The sequence below is a fragment of the Plectropomus leopardus genome, chromosome 17 (genome assembly GCF_026936395.1).
Source record: "Plectropomus leopardus strain MGB_pleo_1.0 chromosome 17, ASM2693639v1, whole genome shotgun sequence".
Taxonomy (NCBI): domain Eukaryota; kingdom Metazoa; phylum Chordata; class Actinopteri; order Perciformes; family Serranidae; genus Plectropomus; species Plectropomus leopardus.
In genome coordinates this window covers 31,454,064-31,478,760 of record NC_142192.1, presented here as the reverse complement: position 1 = coordinate 31,478,760, position 24,697 = coordinate 31,454,064, and the positions used below count along the sequence as shown (strand labels likewise).

General features: G+C 39.2%; 1 protein-coding gene across 3 annotated transcripts in view; it reads left to right on the top strand.

Moving 5' to 3' along the window:
* Positions 1-24,697, top strand: part of LOC121958114 (glutamate receptor ionotropic, kainate 5-like) — a 231,366-nt gene that overhangs the window by 184,134 nt on the left and 22,535 nt on the right. For all 3 annotated transcript variants that reach the window (XM_088090289.1, XM_088090287.1, XM_088090288.1), the window contains 5 exons: positions 432-539; positions 1,438-1,641; positions 10,195-10,308; positions 19,821-19,930; positions 21,727-21,900. In XM_088090289.1, coding sequence (XP_087946415.1) covers positions 432-539; positions 1,438-1,641; positions 10,195-10,308; positions 19,821-19,930; positions 21,727-21,900 — 710 coding nt within the window. The remainder of the gene's footprint in view (positions 1-431; positions 540-1,437; positions 1,642-10,194; positions 10,309-19,820; positions 19,931-21,726; positions 21,901-24,697) is intronic.

Sequence of the window (24,697 nt, the reverse complement as noted above, 5' to 3'; positions counted from 1 at the left end):
CAAACAAGAGGTCGGGAAAGGTCGTGAGGTCACGGGGATGTGATGGGGTTGGTGTAAGGTCAGCAGATACACGTATTTATGACCTTATTTAACCTGCTGAATGAGGCGGGAGGACCCAGATCCTCCTTTATTGATTTTACAATTGATTCTGCAGTGAGAAGTATTCAGCTTCCTCTCCCCGTCTGTCTCCCTGCGTCTCAGAACACACTTTTATCATTTTTATTTGTCTGTTGCCCTTTGTCCTTGTTTCTCGCCCTCTACCCTCGTTCTTATCTCTCAGTTTGCAGTTTATTTCTTCATCTCCTTCTGGTTCACCTCCACCTTTGTTTTAGGTGAAATCTCAGTCTAAAAACTCACATCCTCTCCACTTCTTCCCTTCAGCTGAACATTTCCTGACTCCTCTTTGTCTCTGCTTCCTCCTCGATGGACAGATTGGTACCTGGTACTCAAACAACACCTTGGCCATGAACTCCACCTCCCTGGATCTCAACGCGTCCGAGACGCTGGCGAACAAGACGCTAATCGTCACCACAATACTGGTAAAAGCTCTTCATACACAGTTGAACCAGCACATTTCCATGACTTTGAGGCAAATGCTCTGAAACAAACATACTCTGAAACGATCCGATTCTCCTTAATGGTTCTTATTCATTACTGTGTAATAACTTTTGAAAATATTTTTAATTCAGAACAGGATTTGAACTGTATATTTAAATATATCCAAGGGACTGTTCATTATTTATGAGAGGGGAGGGGGAGGTGCAAAAAGTGGGAGGCACGTTAAATAATTTTTTAAGCACTGAGGAGGGACTTATGTTTATTTCATGTATGCTTAGCGGAGGGGCATCCATCTTTAAATAGCTTTATTTTCTATTTATTTTACTGCCTTTTTTTAATAAGAAAATGTGTTCTTTTAAAATATATATATAAGTTTTGCCTTTTTTTTCTTAAAAAAAGGTTTTTGCTGTTTAAAAAAACATTTGTGGCGACTTTCAAAGAAAACATTTTGGAGATTTTCATTGAAAACATTTTGGGTTTTTTTTTGTAATTTTTTGATGAAAATATTTTGGCTTTTTTTTCTTTACAGCATGTCTTCCAAACCCAAGCATGTTTTCTTAAAAAATCACTCAAATAACACCATTTATCACAGCCAGAATCTGTAAAAACAGACATGATTGTCGGATTTTCATATTTACAACGGCCCTTGGACACATTGTGTGTTATTATACAGGTCTGTGAAACAGATTTCCATGACTTTTCCTAAACTTTCAGGGAATATTTAGTTTTCCAAAACTTTTCCAGGCTTGGAAATTGCTATTTGCAAATCCCATGACTTTTTCAGGTTTTTTATGACGAACCCTGTCTAATATTTCACCATAATGAAACATTAGACGTCACTGAATCAGCCGTCTTAAGATGTCTCTTATCTTCTGACAGGAAAACCCGTACGTGATGCGTAGGGCCAACTACCAGGACTTCCAGGGTAATGAGCAGTACGAGGGTTTCTGTGTGGACATGCTGCGGGAGCTCTCCGACATCTTGAAGTTCTCCTTCAAAATCAAGCTGGTGGACGACGGGCTGTACGGAGCCCCGGAGCCCAACGGCAGCTGGACCGGCATGGTGGGAGAACTCATCAACCGGGTAAGTGGAGGCAACGAAGTTGCCAAAATAAATTTTGGCTCAGTGAATGTCTGCAAACCATGGATACATTACATTTGTACATTGCTCTGTAGACAATACATTGGAACTTTATGATTGAAAAACACTGTGGTTAACACGCGGTTAGGTTTCGGCACGAAAACCATTTCGTTATGTTTAGGAAAAGATCATGTTTTCACTAAAAATCCCTTGTTTTGGTGGCTAAAACACAGCAATGTCTTTGTAAAAATTAAGCATTTTTCAGGCATGATTCCTGGTGGAAACACAGCGATGGGGCAGTAAAAAGATGACCTTGTTTAATGGTGAAAAAGCCACTGAAAACACTTAAAAACAACCAGTTTTGTTGTCTGTTGATTGCAAACAGCAGTCTGAAGCTTGGAGCCATCCTTTCTCTCCTGCAGCTGCAGACGACAGTCAGCTCATATACTACATAACCTTTAAAACCTTGATATGATATGAATGAAACACACAAATCTTACACATCTGTGGTTTGCAAAAACGTACAATGCCAACATTTTCTTCTGGCGACTGGCCTGGTTGCGAAGGAGGAGGGTAACAATAATTTTCCACTTTTTGTCTGAAAAGTCAGATGATCCGTCCATATTAAAAGTTTGGATTGTCCAGTTTTTATGTAGGCTCCTAAATCCCATTTATGTCACGCTGGTTGCCAAAAACGGTGTTATCAGAAAATGAAGCCGTAGTCTATTACAAACATGTGACACACATGCACCTGAAAGTAAAAGAATGATTGGAATTTGATGGAGTTTCCTTGAACCCACCGGCTAGGAAATGGGATTATTACAAGTTTCACAATTTATTGCAGTTAAATCAGCAGAACTGTAACCCTGACTGCTTCCTGGAAGAGAGGAAACCTAGAAACCTGATGAATAATTTGGGGAATGGTTAGGAGTAAATTTATTTCCTATGACTTTTTACTTTTTGGACAGAATAAACAAACAGTTCTTGGACTTAATTTTGGGTTTTGATAACTCTTCATGGATGGCGGCCATTACTTTTGATATTTTCAATAGATATAACAATTATTTAGATGCAGTAAATTTGAAAAATAACTAGTAAGCACTTTGAAAAGGGTCCTGCATTTCAGAAAATGTCTTTTACATACACATACACTCATACATATGTATACACAAATGTCCTTTATTTTCAGAACGTTTCGTCCCAAAAACATCCAAAAAAAATGTCTTCACTCTCCAAAACATTTTCTCACTTTCCTAAAATGTTGCTTTTTTTCAAAACTGTATTCAAATCTTTAAAACGCCCTCACATTTCACATTCTAAAACTCAAAACGCTCCAAAAGTACGACAGCGCAAAACACAACCCTGAAACACAAACACAACCTGAAGGAGTGAGGACCGGACGAAGTGTCCGTACTCTCAGGGTGTGAAACTCAAATTGGTCCTCGCAAGATAGACTGCAAGGGCTGTCTCACACACACACACACACACACACACACACACACACACACACACACACACGCGGTCGCCGACACTTCTCCTTATCGTCTTTACTTTCTCTCGCAGCTTCGTCGCAGGCAATTCTCAGCACAGCTTTAATTAGACTCAACTTGACTTAAAATGAGCCACTTTCCCTGAGAAAACAACTAACAGGGGAAATTGGGCTTCGGCTGAGCCACTTAATGCGTCCTCAGCATCTCTGTGTGTCTGCGCCGCTCAGGGCCGAGCAGCTCTCCAGCACTCCACCACCAGTATAATTGGCCGACTCTTGTGTTGCTGTTGAGGGTGCCATCACTGTCAGCTGCTCGGAGCCCACGTCAGGCACCCCTGGCGCCCGCCCACCGCCGCCTGTTGCCACAACAACTAACGCAGAACCGATGTTCGAGCGAGTGCAATCATCGGAGAGTGTTCACGAGTGTGTGTTCACTTGGCCACAGTCGATATGCTGCTTTAATGTGTGAAATATTCTCTGTGCGGTCACACTTGATCTGATTCTAACAATATAACCTCAGATATGGTGGGGCGGCTGTGGCGCTGAGCGTAAGGTCGGGAGTTCGATCCCCGGCGCCTCCAGTCAACACGTCAAAGTATCCTCGGGCAAGATACTGAATACCAAATTTCTCTGGATCCTGCGCCATCAGAGATTGAGTGCATATGAACGGTGACCGAGAGCACGCGGCACCATGTCCGGTAGCCTCGACACTGGTGTGTGAATGTCGGTGTGGATGGGTGAATGTGACATGTTCTGTGAACGCGCGAGACAACTGCAGTTCATTTACCTCTTTACCATCTCTGCAGTTTACCTCTACGTCTAATAATAAACTTGGAGGGAAACCCCAAATGTTTCGGACCGAAGGAGAAAATGATCCCTCTGCTCCGGTGGAAGTTCGCTCTGACTTTTAACAAATGAAGAGGAGGTGCAAATGAGAAAGCAGCGCTGTTCCTTTATTATTATTATTACTTGGGGCTGGTTTTAATTGGACTTAATAAACTGCTAATGTGCACAGAGAAACCGTCAGACCAAAGAACACTTAATGCAAAGTCGACTTAATAATACTCAAGGCTCTTATGGTGCCTTTGGGGTGTTTCTTTTTACCGTTTTTGCAAAACGGGTCCAATTGAAGTCCAGAACTGTAACTCAAGTAGTTAAACTTTTAAAACCTGGATGAACATCATTGTTTTTGAGCTGCATCCAAACGACTTCACTGGTGTTTGAGCCTTTGAACCCTGAGGAAACGGATTTCCTTTGTTTTAAAAACATTGTCGGTAAAATGAGCAACTTGACAAGAATTGTTTTGCAAACTGCAGGAAACAAGTTTGGCAAATTATTTATTTAAATTTTTTTTATGAAGGAAATATCTCCAAAAATGATATTTTAAAATGATCATCTATCATCATATACCTTGAATTATGTAATTATTTATTGATTTTTCACTTTTTTTCTTTGATTTTTTCCCCTCTGATTTTTAGGTGATTTCCATGCACTTTGTTGCTTTTATTTATTATTCATTTATTTGTTTATTTTTGCTACTTTTGGGTCATTTCTTTCACCTTCCCATGTTTTTTTTTTTTTTTAAGAAATCAGGACATTTTGCTCAGGTTTCAAAGGGTGAATGAATTTATGTCATTAGGCATTATATTCAGTAATTTTTGTTTTTGTATGTGTTCACCTAGCAAAAATCTTGTCACAATTTAAACCAAACAAACTATCCACCATGATGGAGTGGTTGGGGCTGTTTTACAGTCGAGTCCCTGGAAAAAAAAGATGATAGCATTGTGCATTTTTGCAAAAATACATTATATTTGTGTGTTTTTAGTGGTGTAGTCATCTGCAGACCACTGTTCAAGACTAAAAACAGAATCAGTTGTGATTTGACTACTCATTTCTGTTTTTTTTGCCACTCTTGAGGTGCCAAAGGGGTGTTTTGACCTGCTGCTCTATTTCTCATTGGGATTATACCCCCCAAAATCAGTATTTTAAACCAAAACATAATCATTGTCTTGCTTCCTGTCAGACAGAATTGTCGGCATGTAACACTAAATGGAGTCCATTTCCATCTGCAGCCTGACATCGCATCCAGTCTAACTGATATCCATGTGCGAGCGGGATTCAGTTTTCCTTAATCGATCACTAATCTAATATAATGTTAAGTACAAAGTGATGGATACACTGACATACCTCCATTGCCGGGATTTTAGGAGAGAAGTGGAACAAATGAAAATAAACTGCAGTGTTCGGGCGATATCGAGAAGACGTGGATTTAGGACAGCTTCCATAGTTGTGCCGATGATGTCCATAGCACTTGCCATTGTTGTTACGCCTCATTAGTTCTGGCGTACCATTGGACAGAACACGTCAGAACAACATGACAGTGCCGTTGGCCCTGCCTGTAGCACTCGTTGGCTGGTTGGAGTCCCCCTGCAGCGCTCTTTCATTTCACGATGAAAATGACCAGAATCAGTAAACTCAGACTCAATGGAGTGGGGAGATTCAAATGTCTGCACCCAGGCAAAATGTTTTCCCAGCTGTGCCTAAACCTAACCACACGTTAACCGCATGTTAACCACACGTTTACCACAGCGTGATGCAGCTATGATAATGTGCAAAAAGTAATGTATCCATGATCTGCAAAAAACGTACAATGGTAATGATTATTCTGGCAATTAGGTTGAGTTTGAAGGGTCAGAGAAGAACTTGGATCTTGTCAGTGCAGCTTCTCACAAGTACTGTGGTACAAATGTGTGTTTGTGGTGTAAAAGCTGCTCCACAATACTGCAAAAAACAACAACCAACAAATACACTGCTGTTTGTCACGTCGGTGGCTCCTGTCTAATACCGCTAATAACACACACATTATGCATTAGCTACACATAATGCTGATGATAATGGTAATGGTGGCTGATGATTGTGTGTGTGTGTGTGTGTGTGTGTGTGTGTGTGTGTGTGCGTGTGTGTGTGTCAGAAAAATAGGAAATTGGGAACACAAGCAGACCATTAAGAGCCTAATCAACTGTCTTTTTTCTTACTAATTATACAGAGCTGTTTCAATTACACTGCGGGATCCCTCAGCGTGAACGAACACACACACACACACACACACACACACACACACACACACACACACACACACACACACACACTCAGGCCAGCAGGTATTCACACACACTTTTATCTGTAGCCAGGGACTCTTTAAGCCTTTTATGGAAATGTGTTAAAAAATTACAAACGTTTTTTATCTCTCTCTCCCTCTCTCTCTGTTGCTGCTTTACCTCCATCTTACACATACAAACAAATGTGTGCACACACACACACACCATAAGGCCCGCCGGTCTGATGAAAGTGGGTGAAATTCGTTTAACAAGTGTCTACTCGTTAATCAATTAAGTGTTAATTAAGGAGCAGAGAGGTGTCTGGGGTCCAGATAAACGCTCCTCTATGGATCCACTCTGCGTGTCTCTGTTGACTCCAAACTTAATGAGATTATCTTTCAACTTTAATTTCACTCCGCTCGTGTTTGCCCAGCAAGGTTAAATCCATCATTCACGCGAAGCTCCTGGATAATAAAACACATTAAAAGGGCATAAAGATGTGTTTTTTTCACATGACATATGAATGGCTGGGCGTAAATAGAATTAGACAAATTAAATGTTTCTTGATGCTGAAATAAAAAACAAAGCAGATCTCCTTCATTCATTCAGCAGCAGAACAACATTAACGGGGCAAATTGAGATAACATTGTGATTTGCATTAAACTCTTCATTAAACACACAACAAAGTCCCAGTGTGGTGAGAGCTGAGTTATAATGAGAAAGTTTTAGAAGAAAGAAGAGTCCTCAGCCGTGGAATGTAATCAAAATTCATTATGTAACATTTACCTTTTTTTATGCATTTTCATTTGTTTATGTATATTTAATTGGCATTACAAGACCAAACAGATTTTCTGCAATTATTGGAGAATGAAAGCAGACAAATATAAGAAATATATATATATATTTTTTTAATGTATATTTTGTTTCTTAATTTGCTGTTTTTGTAAAGTTTATGGGCACAGCGCACAGGTGAGGTTGGGACTTTACTTTATAAAGAGGGAGCCATCAAATGCCAGACATTGAGCTGCACACATCCAAGAGGAAGCTGCAGAAATTTTGGAAACAGCGCCATGAACAAACGCACAAACAAACAAACAGAAAAAACTAACAGTGACTTTGGTCTCTTTGTTTGACACAATTATCTGTACGAGCAGACCAGAGAAGACAATATGACTTCTCTGGTGGTCATAACAACACTTAATGAATGAATGTCTATGAATAAATAAAATGAGACAAAATAAATATTGAACATTGTAGTTAACATATAGTTATGTTCAGAAACAAAACCCAGTATCATAAAAAATATCATGTTTCCGCACACAGTACCCACTTTTCGTGTCACCATCCTGGCTGGAAATGAGGTACTATTTTGGTAAAACAACAAATTTTTGTGCCTTAAAGCTGCTGGAAAAATAGCAACAGGTCGCTGCAAAACACAGAAAAAGGTGCATAATGTGTTGGCAGCGCCAATGACTTGCTAAATCACAACTGGTTTTGTTGTTTGTTGGGCTCAAACTGTGGTCTGTAGCTTGGTAGCGTCTCGCCAAGCTGACACACCATCCACCATGAAGCGCCAACAAATTCTTATGGCGACTGGGCTGCTTATTGAGACATTAATTACCATAAGTAAGTGTTTTTTGTGCCTTACCCTTCGACTGCTCAACAACAAAGTCTTCCTACATAGTATGTCACTTTTCACGTATTGAGACATTTCTGTGCTTCCAGCTACTTTGAGCCACCAAAAGTGGGTATTTTAAGTCAAATATCATCTTTTACTTACCATAACTACTTATTTACTTGTTAACCACGGCATTGTTTAAGTGCAGGGAAGCTGAAGTTGCAGCACAGTTGCTACATTATATCGAACAAATGTAACATACTCGTGTTGTGCAGAAACATAAAATACCAGTTGGGTTGGCAATTGATTTGGGACTTAAGCACTGTATTTGACCTGATTTTGACTTTTTATAAGCATTACACTTCATTTTAAAAGGTAGAGTCCTGCACACTGCTCTTACATTCAAGATTTTATTGAATCAGTGCATCAAACTAATAATTCTGTCACTTCAGATCTGCAGTGTGACTCATGCACTGATTCAATAAAATCCTGAATGCAAGAGCGTCGTGCAGGGATCTGCTTTTCTACAGGATATTGAGGTCCCCATACACCTGCATAATAAACAATAGATGTGTGCGGCCTAAATTAAAGTGTGTCCTGGCTTCAGACGGGACCAGTATGAGCTTCATGATTTACCCAGTGAGCCACACGAGGAACAAAAGCTCTTATTTTGCAGTTTTAGTGCCCTGCCGTCCCCCTGAGAGCTGCACAATAACAATTCACTGTTATCTTGTAATGCACTCAGTAACAACTGCGACTTCTGTACAATAAAAATCAATATTTCATTAAAAGCCTCAGAATCTCTTCAAAGAAGGTTCAAACATTTGGAACAAAGGTGTTCCCTTTAATTGCGGCTCCCGAGGCTGAGGAATCAGTAGTTCAACCTTGTAATAAGAGATGGCCGTTTAATTGGAGCCGGGGTGGTCTGCTGGGCAGTCCGACGTGCCAAAATATCAGTCAGAGCAGACAGTAATCGTCATCTGCGCATGTGCTGCTGCAGAGAGACTATTAACCTTGAGAAACACACAAGTGCAGTTTTATATGGTGGGCGGTGTTAGCTAGACATCGCAAATCACATTTCATTGTACATTTGCAGCCGCCCAAAGGTTCAGCTCGAGTAATGAAAAAACATTTCTTTGTTTTACAAGAAGGAAAGAGAGGGATGTTGATAAAGGTAGAAGAGGAAGGTAGAAGGTAGATTTATTAGTCTTTTTTTAAAACAAAGTTTGAAAAAAAATGAAATTACAATTTGTCCTTGATCCTGCTACATCTTTGTAATTGAAGGATGAGTTGATTAAAATCACCAGCTGCTATGAAAATTACATCCAGTTGTTTGGGCATGTTGCTGCTGGTGGCATCATTCAGTTCCTGCAGTGCATTTTTTGAATTTGCATCAGTCGTCCTTTCGGTTCTGAACATGGTCCGCCCATCCGGTGCAACAGGTTGATCCTGGATGTCAGGGGTTAACCATGTCTCTGTGACTCACCTGACTCACCGCTCAGCGTATGCTGTTGGTGGGGATCCTCTGGCACTCTGCTGCATTCAGTCCAAACCTCATTAAACTTTTCCCGATTTTGATAAGTGCTTCTCTATCGTAGAAAAGTCGTGCTTCCCCAGAAAAGACCATGGAATTGAAAAAATAGAAAAATTTAGCAAAAAAGTAGCCAGGATTTGAGGAGCTACTAGCTGTTGCATTGACACGCCCTGCTGTTGTCCTGTATACTAAAATTAAAAAATATATATATTTATATATATATACTAAATAATACTAAAAATATTAAATACTGATAATAAATTTAAAAAAAAAACATTTCAAATATGGGAAAAATGAGCAATTCGCACAATGACGCTGGACGAAGTATATCTTTATTCTTTTAGCAACTGGTTTACTACTGGCTTAACCGATTGCATATATTACTTTTAATATATGTTTTGAGAAAACTGATTATACAGGCAGTTAATATAGGCCGAATACTCTGTGGAAATAAAACTGAGTCACCATTGGGTGAGTAACTGATAAACAAATGGTCATTTATAGGGTGACGTGTTCCTTTAACTACGCACCAAAAACATTGGAAATTCAGTGTGAAATTTCTATGTTATATTTAAATGACACACGATGTGTTTTAATTATCACGACCCAACATCACTCGTTCTCTCTAATGATGTTTTGAGACTCAACACAGATTCAAACACTGTGCTGTTGAGGAAATGTTGGGATTTCAGGGCTGGATCAGAGAGCATATCATTACAGAAAAACAATATTCCTGAAGGCGTTATGTTTCCTCCAAAACGTTTTCTGTTAATGCAAAACAGTTGAACTCTCCATCTTTCTCTGTGTTTCTCTGCAGAAAGCAGACCTGGCGGTCGCCGGCTTCACCATCACCTCAGAGAGAGAGAAGGTGATCGATTTCTCCAAACCCTTCATGACCCTCGGGATCAGCATCCTCTACCGGGTTCATCTGGTAAAGTCACCTCTGCACCCTTTATTTGATTTAGTCTTGTACCTTTTAACGGATTTAAACCTTCAAAACCTGAGCAAATCGGCTTGATTTCCCTCAACAAATGGAAAGAAGCCAATGAGCAATTTAAGAAAAAATGACCCAGAAATTAGTTAAAGAATTTAGTTAGTTAGTTAGTTAGTTAGTTAGTTAGTTGGGTTTTTTTTCTGTGTCTTGCCAGTTTTTACTGATATCACCAAAAGAGAAAAAGAAGGTACATAAGATAAATTAAGTTACAAAATATTATTCAATCCATGTTCTTGCAAAAAAAATGAATGGCACAGTGAAAGATTTTCACAAATTTTACAAATCCACAGTTTATCTTGATAAAGATGTTTTTTCTTATCTTGCATGCTTTATCCAGATAGCGAGCTAATCTAAACGTTTCATATCTAAATAACCAACTTAATTTTTGAGCATCATCCATATGAACAAAATCAATATCTGTTTTTTATGTTACTAAACAAAAATGTGTGCAGTTCCACATAAACAGGGTGGTGAAAAACAAAATGTAGAAATCTGTGATTAAAACTACAAGGAAATTACCTTACAATTAGCAGAAAACATAAAAAATAAAAATTAATTTGGTATCACTTTAAAATATAACTATGATTATTATAAATATAATTTTCCCTAGATTTTTCTTCTTTTCTTTTTCCCTAGAAATTTTTCCTTAGCGTTTTAAAAGTAATTCTCTAAATTTCTAAATTTCTCACAATTTAACGAACATTTCTTACCAAGTCTCTCGTTGCCTCTTTGACCCATGTTTATGAAATAAATCAAACCAGTGCGTTTAAGGTTCAGGGGTTTAATTACTCTGAGAGGCGTCAGGAAGCAGCACAAGAAAAGTGCTGCCGATCCAGGTTTCAAAGGGTTAAACTACAGTCTGCCATTTGTGGCCAAGCCGACAGCTGAATAATGTTCTGTGTGGATCTGAGGAAAGAAAAGGAAAAAAAGGATGCAAACTGTCTAAAAAACAGTTGAGAATATAAGAATCTGCACAAATAAAATGCAGCTATAACCGTGATGTAATCGTGTGATCGGTTGGGTTCAGACTTTAGCTGGTGCAACGCTGATCTACAGCAGATAAAAATGTCAGTTTGTGCCCATTCAATAAACCCCAGCGGCCTGTTTGTTTTTTCCAAATAAGCGTTTTTAAGAAGCTGATAAAATCTCCATTCATTTCTTAGAGCGTCTGCACCTGTTGACATTTTCCGTCTCTTTCTTTCTCTCCGTCTGATGAATCGAGAGCAAAAAAAAATGCTGCAGTCCCAACAGCAGCCGCCTCCTCAGCAGGAGCTCGGCCGCTGGAGGCAACAACAGTCTCCCGACCGCCGGGGTCACGCAGTCAAACTGTGAGTTCAGGACGAAGCAAAAGCAAATATTCCTGCGACTGGAGAGATCACGCAGGGGGAGAAGTGCTGGGAGAGCAGATAAAAGCAGAGCTGAGGACACAGATAGAGGGCATGTTTCTTCTTCTGCTGTTTTTTTGGGAGAGGAGGGGTGATGTGGTTCAGTTGGGGGGAAGGTGACAGGAGCTGCTGCTTGGAAAATATTAGTTTTTCAGCCTCTGAGGGCGGATCGGTGACTCTGCCTCCCTGACTGGAATTTGAAACATTAACTTCACGCTCGTTCACTTCCTGTGAGCGAGTCTGACAGAGGTCTGCTCTGGTTGAAAATTTGGGTGAACAACCTGCAAACAGGCCAGCGAGTCCTTTATGTATTTGCATAGAAGACGGAGCGAGGACGACGTGTTTCCTGTGAATGCTGAGAAGTCAGACATGATCAATTATTTCTGCCTCCAGAGGAAAAGCTGTTGAAATATTTTACTGGGGTTCAGTTTATGCTTTTTTTTTCCCCGCTGATGCGTTTCAGTGTCAGTGAATTCAGCTCAGATAAATAAATATAGTGAAAAAAAAAACCTCCTGTGTGTGAGAACACCTACAGGTGATGGACAAATAACAAGAATAAATACCAGAGAATATGATGAAATCCAAAACAATAACTCTGCAAGAAGCTTTGTGAAGCTTCTGTAGCTCTCTGGAGTCGATACTGCATCCTCCGTCATACGTTCAGGTTTTTCTTTATGAGCTCATGTTGTGAGTCCGTAACCAACACGTTTTCATCCCATCTCATCAAATACTACTGCACGGTCAGTGCTGTTCACGTCTCCATACGACGTGCTAATTATTCTCTCACAGCTGTTACTGACATTTCAGGACAGTGTGTCAGTTCACACCTGTTAAATGTGTTGTGTCTTTTCAAAACATGCTTACGTATCCACAGGAAATGTACAGTTTCTCCTTACTAGATTTTTTCAAAATAAACTTCCAATATTGGTAAAACGCCTTACAATTGTTTATTTCCTTGTTTAACAAAAGCACGTAGTTAGGTTCAGACATCAAGGTTTGGCTCACCATTCATTCTTTAGGACACCGATGATGACATGACGTACGAACCCAAAATAGTTATTTTTGGGTGAAAACAAAACAAAAAAGTCTGTTTTAGCTTCTGTTAAAAACTATTTATGCACCCAATCCTTTGAGTTTTGAAAGGATTCAGTGAGAAGCATGAAGTTAATTTTAGACCTGGCAGAATCACACGAAATCAACGCAAAGACGAGAACAAGCTCGAACTCACTCTGCAGGTTGAATGGACACAAAGACATGATGAGGGCCTTCAAAATCGTGTGTGAGAGGCTGGATAAGCAACAAGTCAACCAATCGCCGGGAAAAAAACTTATTGCATACCAAAAGATTTGCACAGAATGAAAATGTGTTTGCAAATATGTAACGCTAAAGTGTGTTATCAACTGACACGAGGAACAGAGGGGGCAGTCGAGACTCAGGAAGCCCTTCTTGGCCCGGGTCCAGTTTGACCGCGGCCCTGAGTGAGAGCACCATCGTCAGCACGGCCTGTTAGCCAGTCTATCTACTGTGTATAATGGTCACCAGTGCTGCACTTGATAACAGCCGCCTGGTGTTTAGTGGAGTGAATTTATGGAGTCCCGGTTCAAATCCCAAGTCAAGTTCTCTTCCGCACCGAGTCCACCGATCTCTGACTGCTCGTCAGCTCGATGGCGTGAGGACGTAAATCACCACCGCGGGCCGTTACCGTGAGTAACAGTGCGCTGCCCGTCAACTTAATCCTGAAATAAACACTTAAGAAAATGAAGTTTGGGACGCCGCTGTGCGGGGACGGCCTCGGCTGTACACACATTAAACAGCTGACTGATCACTGAGTCAATACACTGAGGCACTAACAGTGGACTGGATCAAACATGGAGGACAGATGGTGGAGGGGAATACTGATGAGCTGCAGATGTACAGTATCTGCAGGCAGCGACACTGCAGCACATCAGCAGTCTGCCTCAGAGGAGACGCATCATTATGTTTTACTGGCAACAACAAATAAATACATGTTTTATTAACATTTAGTGTTATTAGCAACGACATTAAACTTCTGCTGTCGGCCACTGGTTTGCCACTTTTAAGGACTTAAAGGGACAGTTTATCCCCAAATAGAAAACACACATTTCTCTTCATCCCTGCAGTGCTATTTATCAATCTTTTGGTATGAGGAGCCGAGTGTTGGAGATATAATATCTTTATTTTCTGCTCCGAGCAGCCTGTTCTCACTCCAAAATCGTCAAATACCGCCTTGTTTGGCATCAGACACCAATGCCAAATTATACCTTTACAGCGGTATGATACGCAGCCGAGCAGAGTCATTTTGTAATGGAGCAGGACAAAACTCAACACAATGTTTCGATACGACGTCGGTCAGCTGGTTGGCAGCTGTTGCAGCAGTATATGATACGACACTGGATGGCGTCAGTTTGAAAAACTGTCAGTTACGGCGGAGCTGGAAAGTCGTTATAGAGCGGGCTTTCCGTTTTTCACACCGGAGCCTGCTCTCCACGTCCATGAATGTTGAGCCAAACCATGATACGTTTTTGCAAACCTAACCACATGCTATTGTTTACATCCTAAAGCTGGTTGCCACATGCTTTTGTTGTTTAAACCTACCATGTGCTTTTCTTGTCCAAATCTTACCACGTACTTTCGTTAATTTCCAAAAGGTAGTTGCCACCCACTTTTGTTGCCTTAACCTGAACACCCGCTTTTCTTGAAGTCCCGGCATTGGTTGCTGCATGACTTTGTTGCCTAAACCTAACCAAGTGCTTTTGTTGACCTCCTAAAGGTATTTGTCACATGCTTTTGTTGCCTAAATGTAACCAAAAGCTTTTGTTGACATCCTGAAGTTGGTTGTTAGATGCTTTTGTTGCCTAAACCTAATCACTAGCTTTTGTTGACATCCTGATGTTTGTTGCCACGTGCTTTAATTGCCTAATTGCCTTGCTTTTGTTGACGTTCACAAGTTATTTTTCACGTGCTTTTGTTGCCTAAATCTAACGACTAACTTTTGCTGATGTCTGTGAGTTGGCTGTTACATGCTTTGGTTGCCAAAACCTTACCACGTGCTCTTGTTGCCTAAACCTAATCCTCCGCTTTTGTTGCCCAGACCTAACCAAGTGTTTTTGTTTGTTTCCCGGCGTTGATTGCGGTGCCCTGAAGCATCAATAGCAGATGCAGGAGGATACCTCGCGCATGACTAGTAGACGTTAAAGTCCTGAGAAAGTGGCGACGTGTCACGACTGAGAATGTGTTGCTCGGGGCACAAACACGCCTCTATATCTTTACATAGCAAACAGATGTTTGCTGTCACGTCTATGAACATCGCATACAGCACTTTGAACAAAAAAGCTAAAACACAGTATCATGATAACTGGTGTGCGGTGGATCCTGTATACTGTAAGCACAGAATTTAAAACAGCAAAATACACTCTGCACGAGCAGTGTACAAAACATCTGAATGCTCACAAGCTCTTATCAACAAACCAAAACACACTCAATCTTTTAACTTCTCTGCAACTCCCAGAGTAACAAAATGAACAATGCAATCATGTCGGGGAGTATAAAGAGCTTTATACACATTATAAAACACACCCCCACACACACACACTGCATCTATCCAAATAGCTTGCGAGAACACTTAAAGATGGTAATCTTTTTAATTGCTCAAGCTGTTGACTTATACACACACATTAGTGAAGTGCCATCATGTTTATCAGTGTTCTTGCCCCCTGGTGTTGAACAGTGTAAATTTATATCTGCTGTTGCTCCCAATTCATTAGTACTCAATATATTATCACTCTGCTTTTCGCTGCATCGGAGTCACAACAATTTATTACAGCGCGTACAAGCAGCTCTGACATCACCACCTAGGAGATACCAGCTGTGTTCGAGGGAGGCGGAGGGACATCGTTATTAGTCAGACAAATGTGTGATGCTCACTTAAAGAATATTTATGAATTTGATGAGAGACCAAACACATTGTAACTTGGTTTAGTTCGTTTCTGTACTCGTCACAGATCCATCAAAAGTGCCTTTAAGCTCTTTTGCTCTTACTTTACCTGTTGTTTTGTATTTAACATGTAGATACAAAGACTTTAGAGACACCATGGTTTAACAAACAGTTATTTACTGACCATGAACAGCTAATTTAATGTTTACCAAGAGTTCACACAATGGTGGCTAATGTTAGTAAGCCAGCCAACAACACAAAACATGCAAATACAAGAACTTTGGCATTCTGCATTTCACAGAATAGGGCTTTTCCACGGAAACGTTTTGCCGCACAGAGTCAAACCGTGCTGCATTGGTTTGCATTTCCATGACCAGAATAAACACGCTGAGTTGCACCAAGTTGCGCCCGTCTCCATGTACCATCTTCTGAGTTACTTCAAAGCTTGTCTGAGTCCAGTCTCCATTATTTAAGCAATAAGTGTCAAGCAAAATCATACCAGCTAGAAATTAATGATGATAAGCAATTTCCTACCAACAACCACTGCACACTGCAATAGTGAACATAACTAAAGATGGCACTACTTTTAAAGGCCCAGACACACCAAGCGGACATGGAAGAACTCACCGCGATTGCTCTTCTTAACTAAACCTAACCAATCCGTCCAATGACGGCAGTGAGTACAAGTCAGTCATAGCGAGAGTTGGACAGGTTATTCTTTCAGGATTATACAAATTGCAAGTTAGCATCAGGGACATCATCAAATGTCATAACAGCGAACGCAGAAACTCGTCTACTCAGTAGTCTCCCTTTAGAGTCTTAGTGTCATACTTTTATATACTGTTATACTATTTTAACTCAAATGTTTCAACTTGTTGTATCAACTTGTAGTATTATTCAGCTGAGTTGGAAGCTTGTCGCCGGTGATTGTGGGAGCCAAGTTAAGGTTGTGCTTTCTCTAAGCCAATAATAAAAGCGAAATCTGTATTTTTGTTTAAAAGTTCATGTTAAAGGGAATAAATAGTTGAGTGTATCAAATAAGTTAAGTCATTGAAAAAATGTTATAAGTCAGATAAAAATTGATGTAATTCATGTGGATTTAGTAGCGATATTCTGTAAAGGTAGCATTATGGTGGCTTTTTTTTGTTTTTTGTTTTGCTTCAAGGGAAATTCGGACAGTTGAGGCTCAGTTAAGGACAGAGCAACATGGTTTTCTCACTGTTGATTTGATTACTCCTGTTAGACGATATCACAAAACTGTGGATTAAACTACTTTGTTTCATACTTTTTTTAACATCAGAATCCTGTTGAAGTATTTTCCTCTTCACATATATGAGTTAATCAAAGGCTATATTTGAGCTTTAACCCACTACAGTAATGTTAAAGTCACGCAACAGTGTCATTTATAACCCACGGTTACCATTTGACTTCTAGCAGTTGCATCTACCCCTTAAAAATTACAATAGTGGTGTTCATTTTTGAACATTATCTCGTTGAACAAAAGGTGTAGGCATCATAAACTTTTGTTAAGCACAGATCTTCTTTTCTGCAATAATCCATATTCAATATAAAAACCCACAGGCTTTTTGCCAAGGAAACCACGGCGACGGTTCGATAACTTCTCGCTTGGACTTTAAAAAAAATTAGTCGTTTCTGCATTTTAATATCACTTCATTATCCAGTCTGACGTCAGATTTAAAAACTCTGAGCTGGACCCAATCACCCTACATTAGTGCTGGATCTCTGTAATGCTTGTGTGGCTGAGTGGGAGCGAATCCCTGCAGCAGCTTCAACATCTGGTAAAACCTGAAGAGTGAAGGCTGTTGGAGCGGCATGTTAATGATCTATCACGTACGGGTCTGGGTGTTCACATACGTTTCACTAATTACTTCACCTCACAACTCTCTGGTGAGAACGTTAAGGCTGAGTGACCTACGGGGGAAGCTTTTGAAAGCAAGTGTATTGAGTTTTGGGTGATTGGCAGCTTACCTGACACACGTCTGACTCGTCCCGACTCGGTGAACTCACCTCTCTGACACCACATCAAGTGAGAACAAGCTCTGAGGATTGTGGTCATGTCCCCCACGTCTGTTATCTATCAAGTACAAAAAGAAACACGCCCTCCTGCTGACAGAGAAATGTCCAAAACGCAGCAAACAAACTTTAGGAAATGCAACATAGTTTCTGAGATTGTTTTTGCTGGTTTTTGCTGTTTGGTTAATGTAGTTTTACTTTGTAAAGTTCCTTCTTTACTTTCTCGTACAAATGTCATTGAACAAATGACTCTGTCACAGTAAACATGAAAAAACTTGGTTTAACCCTTTAACAGTCACACTAAGAAATGCCTTTGCAAAAAAACATTACAGCACGTAGAATATGTTAACAAATTGCATCACTATGAAGAAAAAATTTTTTCCCCAGTATAATACATTGTATAAAGTGCAAAAGTCAATATAATATAATAGAAATCTGAAAATAAAAGTAACTACAATAAATAAACAAAAACAGATACAAATAAAAATGAATCTATAAAAAAATCTATTTTATATTTAGATATGATCCAAAAAAATCAATGTTTTATAACGTATATTTTTTTAATGTATGGTAGAAAAAACAAATGTTCAATTTAATATAATTAAAATAGAATTTCATAGAATCACAGCATAATCAAAATACTAAAATGCATTGTATAAAAAACAGGTTTTAATGCCTGTTAAAGGGTTAACTTGTGGCTCAGTTTAAGTAGTTTCATATCTGTGCTGTATATTTATTGAGGGCGTCCGTGTGAGCCTGTGCCACAATTTTAAGTTTTTAATGTGTGCAAATGTTAGAAACACAAGTAACCCACAAGTATTGACGTCCGGTCGGCGAATATCAACTGACGGTCGTTAACTCTTGAACCACTTGAAACACTTGAAACTGCAATTTAGGGTTTTATCTTGTTGTGTTTGCAGGTTTATGCGCTGACAAACTATGACGGGCTGAAAGGCAGAAAAAAGGAAAACTACGTAATTTTCATTTTCTAAAATACATGCATGTCAATCAGAGCGTGAAGGTTGTGTTTGTGAGCCCGAGACGTTGACAGCTTTCTGTGCTCCGAGACCGGCAGATGGTCATTATCACAACTCACTGCTGCCAGCTGGAGACATTAGAACTTCCTCTGGTGTTAAACTTGTGTTTTCGCATTTAAAGGTCTTGTGGTTTGATGTCGAAATTCAGTGACGCCATTCAAGTATGAAACACGCCGGTCTTCAAATAACAAATACACAGAATTACAGTTATAGCAATGTGCAAATGATCAGCATTATATGGGTCAAGTTTTTTGGGGTTTTTTTGCACACATATAAAACAAAATAAAACCAGATAGTAAGAGTAAAAAAAAAATAAAATAAAATAAAACACATGCAACAATAGCCACAAGTCAAGAGGCTATTTCCATGGCAACAGCTCTTGAATGAAACGTTAAACTTTTGTTGTGATTTGGCCTTTTTTTTCACGACAGCAGCGTTTTGGAGGCCTGAAAAATGCGATCTTTTAAAGCTGGGTTCCAGAGTGTAATCTCTTGAAAACACCCCCCTTCTGCCGCCATGTAAACTGGAGAAGCATGGATTTTGTAAGAACGGTGACGTCGTTGCAGCACTTAGTGCATGCAGGTGGTCTTCTTCTATGGTGCTGCATTACAGTTACACCGCCATCTACTGGCCTGGCATACTACAGCGTTTTTGGTTGTTTTTTGCAGATCTGTTTACACGAGGATTGCTCTCAAAATGTTTTCATATGAACGCAGATTTTTTTTAAGCACAAAGGAAAGACTTTTTTTTGTTTTTAGTAGGACTCTTCTCGTCTAAACATGGCCTTAAATCAGTTTCTTTTCAATATAATGTAGATTTCTTTGTTTCTCCTGCACAAAAAGGAGGAATAAATAACAACAAAAACAAGGTACACAACAATAACAACAACATCTCGGCCAGCAGCAAAATTGCTTTATACTTTAGATTTGAACCCAAGTTAAAAACTTCAGAGTTAACCTTTTTCATTTTGAATGTTGGAAACAATTCTAATTAACTGGAATGAAATCACAATTAACAGAGAGTTTTTGTGTGTTTCAGGGCCGTAAACCAGGTTACTTCTCCTTCCTGGATCCGTTCTCTCCGGCTGTCTGGCTCTTCATGCTGTTGGCGTACCTCGCCGTCAGCTGCGTCCTCTTCCTCGCCGCCAGGTAACACACCTGCCTCTGCGTGCATGTGTGTGTGTGTGTGTGTGTGTGTTCACAGCCATAAATAATCAAATCACAGTTTTCATCTCTCAGTTTTAATATTTGCCCTGAGAGTTGGAAGAGAGGTCGTGGATTCATGAAAAAAATAACACTGTGTTTGTCTTTGTGAGACGACAAAATAACATGAATGTCAAGTCGTCGTCATGGTTTATTGTTTTGTTGTAACTTTATTTTGTTTTAAGAATAGGTCTTTCTGCCGCTCTTTCTTTGTGTAATCTCATCGTTCACACAAACATCACATTGAGTTTTTTACTCTCTAGTCGATCACGTAAACACAGTTATTATGTTGTTTCCTTCCGTGTATAAAGTGTAAATGCATCAATCTGTCCGCTCCGCTCACCTCTTCCTGTTTCTTACCTTGACAGTTTAACTGTGTCTGTCTGACGCAGGTGAAACAAACACATTTAACATTGCAGCTGTTTATCTGGAAAAGTCTTAAAAACAAAATTTGTCATTTGGTTGCATAATCTTAACACAGCTGAGTAAAAGTGTTTTTGTACAAACCCTGACATTAAATATTTTTCCATCAGGCCCAAAAAAAAAAGTGTCCCGACATGAACCCACGTAGTTTCAATCCGAACCGAACCCGCAACACATTCTGGCTCTTAGCTTGTGGCCCTAAACGTCCAAACTCTGACGCTCAAGGTACTCTCCTGTGTTGATTTTAGACAATCACGGACAAACTGTCAATTTACCCTCGTTAAATGCAGTCTTTTCAAAATAAGGGTTTGTTTTCACAGAAAATGTGCTGTTTACATGCAGTCTGTTTTCAAAATAAACTTACAGCAAAGGTAAAAAAAAAAAAAAAAAAGGTGAAACACGTGGTAAGGTTTAGAAAAAAGTCAAAGGGACAAATGGGTGTTTGTCTCTGCTGTAAATAAAATCAAATGATGTGCATCATACTTGCACAATACTTTGTTATTAAAATAAGCCGGCTGACTTTGGGTTTAACCGCCTCCAGGGTGAAAGTTTGTCTGACCTATCCGCATAAACTTGCATTACAAGCAAAAAACAACTTAAGTCTGAGATTTTTTTCTTTAATGAAAAAAGGTGTTTTTTTTAATATTCATACATTTATTTCAAGATAAAGTATGAGCCAGATTTTCATAGAAACTATTTTTCATAGAAAAAAATTGTTGTTTTTTAATTAAAATATTTATTACAAGCTTGAGTCGACTAAAGCATAAGCCTGATTAAAAAAAGGTTTTCTATTAAAACATTAATTAAAAGATGAAGTCAACTAAAGTACGAGTCTGATTAAAAACCTGAATTTTCACTGTAAAAAATATATATTTTTATTAATAAATGTATCACAAACTGAAGTCAACAAAATGCAGCCTGGATTTTATACTAACAATTACGACAAGCTAAAGTCAAGTAAAAGCCGATTAAAAAATCCACATTATCATTATTATTTTTTTATATTGAATAACTTATTACAAGCTAAAATACAACTAAAGAACCAGCCTGCATGCTTTTTCTCCTGCTTAATATTCAGTAAAGCCCAAAAACTGTTGTATGCCATATTTAGTGTATTTTATAGAGGTTGTATAACATTTATCAGGCAGGGGTTAATGGCAACACAGCACATACATTATCCATAACATTAAACTATCTATAAGGTTAAAAAAAACAGTAAACACCTGTTACACACACTGTTATTGGAGTGTAAACTATTTTAAATTGAATTATTATGATTTTTTAAAATTATTTTTAATTGTGTCCTTTCTACTCTCCAGGCTGAGCCCCTATGAGTGGTACAACCCTCACCCGTGCCTGCGGGAGCGGCGGGACGTCCTGGAGAACCAGTACACGCTGGGAAACAGTCTGTGGTTCCCAGTGGGCGGCTTCATGCAGCAGGGCTCGGAGATCATGCCCCGGGCTCTGTCCACCCGCTGCGTCAGCGGAGTCTGGTTCGTACACCTGCACACGAACACGCACGCTCTCGTTGTTTATATCAGTGACTTGCAGAAATATAGGTTTAAATCTCCCAACCTCGATGTCTTCTTTTTTTCTACATGTATATATAATCCATCGTAAATCTTGACTCACATCAAAGAAATCCTCAAACAGTCGTGGTTATTCGGGAAAAAAAGGAAAACGTGCAGCTCATCCATATGAGAGGCTTTGAGAGGCTGATAAATGGAAGCAGTAGTTTTTTGGACTGAAATATAATAGATCTGCAGCCTTTTGAGATCAAACAGGTTAGATCTGTGACTTCTTAAAACTTTGTTTCACAGGAAACTTTTGTGAATATTTAATGTTTTGTCTGATTTCTTCTCTTTTATCATCATTTCATTTTTTTTATTTATTTAACTTGAATTATTATTTTTTTGCTTTTCCATTGAGATCTTTGTAATTTCATGAATGTGTCACAGCTGCTTGTCCTCAAATTACTATCAAGTTCATCCTCTCCTCTCCTCCTCTCCTCTCCTCTCCTCTCCTCCTCTCCTCCCTCCTCTCCTCCCCATCTCCTCTCCTCTCCTCTCCTCTCCTCTCCTCTCCTGTCCTCTAATCTCCTGCCCTCTCCTCTCCTCCTCTCTCCTCTTCTCTCCTCTCCTCTCCTCTCCTGTCCTCTTCTCTCCTCTCCTCTCCTCCTCTCCTCCTCCTCTCCTCTCCTCCTCTCCTCTCCTCTCCTCTCCTCTCCTCTCCTCTCCTCTCCTCTCCTCTCCTCTCCTCTCCGTCCATCCCTCCTTCCTCAGGAACATTAGTTGAAGGTGAACAGATGGTAATGTGTCTCTCGTGAAAATGATGTCAGTTTCTCTTCTCGTTTTGTTTCCGCTCCTCTGCCCTCTCCTCATCTCCTCATCTCCTCCTTTCCTCCTCTTGTGTCCTCTGTCCTTCACAAACTGCCTCTGACCCTATTTTTCCTGCACATACAGATTCAGCAGCAGCTTCTAAATGTGATAAACTTTTACTGCAACCCTCTCTCAGAAATTCTGTTTGTATGTTACTAAACTAGATTCATATTTATGCTTTAGTGACATACAAGGTGATGGACTGGGAAACCAGAATTCATGGTTTGCATCCAGACTCCTGTTTGTGGTTCGGTTTAGGCAACAAATGCACTTTGAAACCTGAGAAAATTGGTTTGATTTCTTTAAAAAAATAAAATAAAAATAAAATAAAAAAATAACAAAGGCAACAAGACATTTCCAAAAATTTGCAAAAAAAAAAGTAAAAAAGTTATTCCCCAAGAAATGCCCACAAATAAGTGGGGAATAGGAGTCAAATAAATAAATAAAATAAATGCTGTTCATAAAAAAAGTATATATATTTCTATGATATATTTTGCTATATTTCTGTGTTATTGATTTAAATGTAAAATTATTATATTTATAAATTCAGTAATTTTGTCTTTTTGTCCCTGTTTTGAGGATCATTTTCTAATAATCTTCCCCTCTTAAAAATAAAAAAAAAAAATGTTATTTTTCTTGTCACCTTTCACCAACTTGAAATGTGTTGCAACGTTTCTTGTCAGTCGGGTCACAGCATTTTGCCCATGTTTCCAAAACCAATTTTCTCAGGTTTCAAAGGGTCAAAAAGCTTGTGAAAGGCATTTAAAAAACAAAACAGCACAAGAAAACTGATGCCAAACCAAGTTTCAAAGGTTTAAGGTTTGGGAGCGATTGGAATTAAAAAAATATTTAAAGGATATTAGGATATTTTCTACCAGCTTTGTGTCAAAACAATGTGGGTAGTTTATTTAGATGAGCGGCGGTAAAGTTTTAACTTCCAGTTCTCTTTTTTATCACTGAAATACTACTACTAATAAAAAAAAGTTAATTATAAAAAACTGAATGCTGAAGTCAGGTTTGGGCAAGGAGGAGAGGGTGGTTTGGGTAAAACTAACCGGGTAGCCTTAAAAAATATAATAACAATAAAATAAAGAGAAGAATTATAAAATAAAAATGAATGATCAGCAAAAGAAAAAAAAACATGTTTAAAGAGAAAAAAATAAAGTAACCATCCTGGTTAAACTAAAATCCACAGAATCAAATAATAAATTATATAATCAAATATACTTTTTGATGATAAAATAAATAATAATAATTGTAGAGTAATAAACCAGGTAGTAGAAAGTAGCTTTTGATAAATTCCAAACTAAGAATCACTGAAAATTCATGCAAGAAACAAAATTCAAAATCACACTTTTATTAAGTTGTTTTGGGAAGGGATTAAACAATAAATTCATCCCCAAACCGTAACTCCTAACCCCGACACCTAACCTATCGCCAGTGCAAACACTTGAAAATTGAAGAGTGACAAATAACAAATGTAAGTGACCAAAAAGTAACTTAAAGGGTCAGACATTCGATCAAATATGCAGAAAAACTAAAATAAAAAGGGAGTTAGGGGGTCGCAGTGTTAGCAGCCTCCGCTAAAATCTCATGTTTAAACAGTCTTGATTTGCCATTACGTCATCTACAATAAACATTCACTTCTTCAAGAATATTCAAACCAGACCTCCGTCCTGCCGGCTGTGGAGATTACTCGTCCAATCCGCCCTCTCCTTTCCTTCTCCTCCTGCGTTTTCTCCTCTCCTCCCTTATTCCCAGTAGCTGCAGTCAGACAGATGGTGGAGAGATACTGGAGGGACTGGAGGGGCCATCAGCATCTTTTCTCTGACAGCTCTCGGCCTTGCCGGGCACTTAGCCCGATAAAAACCCATCATGATGGCGGCGGCAGAATCTGCAATATAGTGATTTC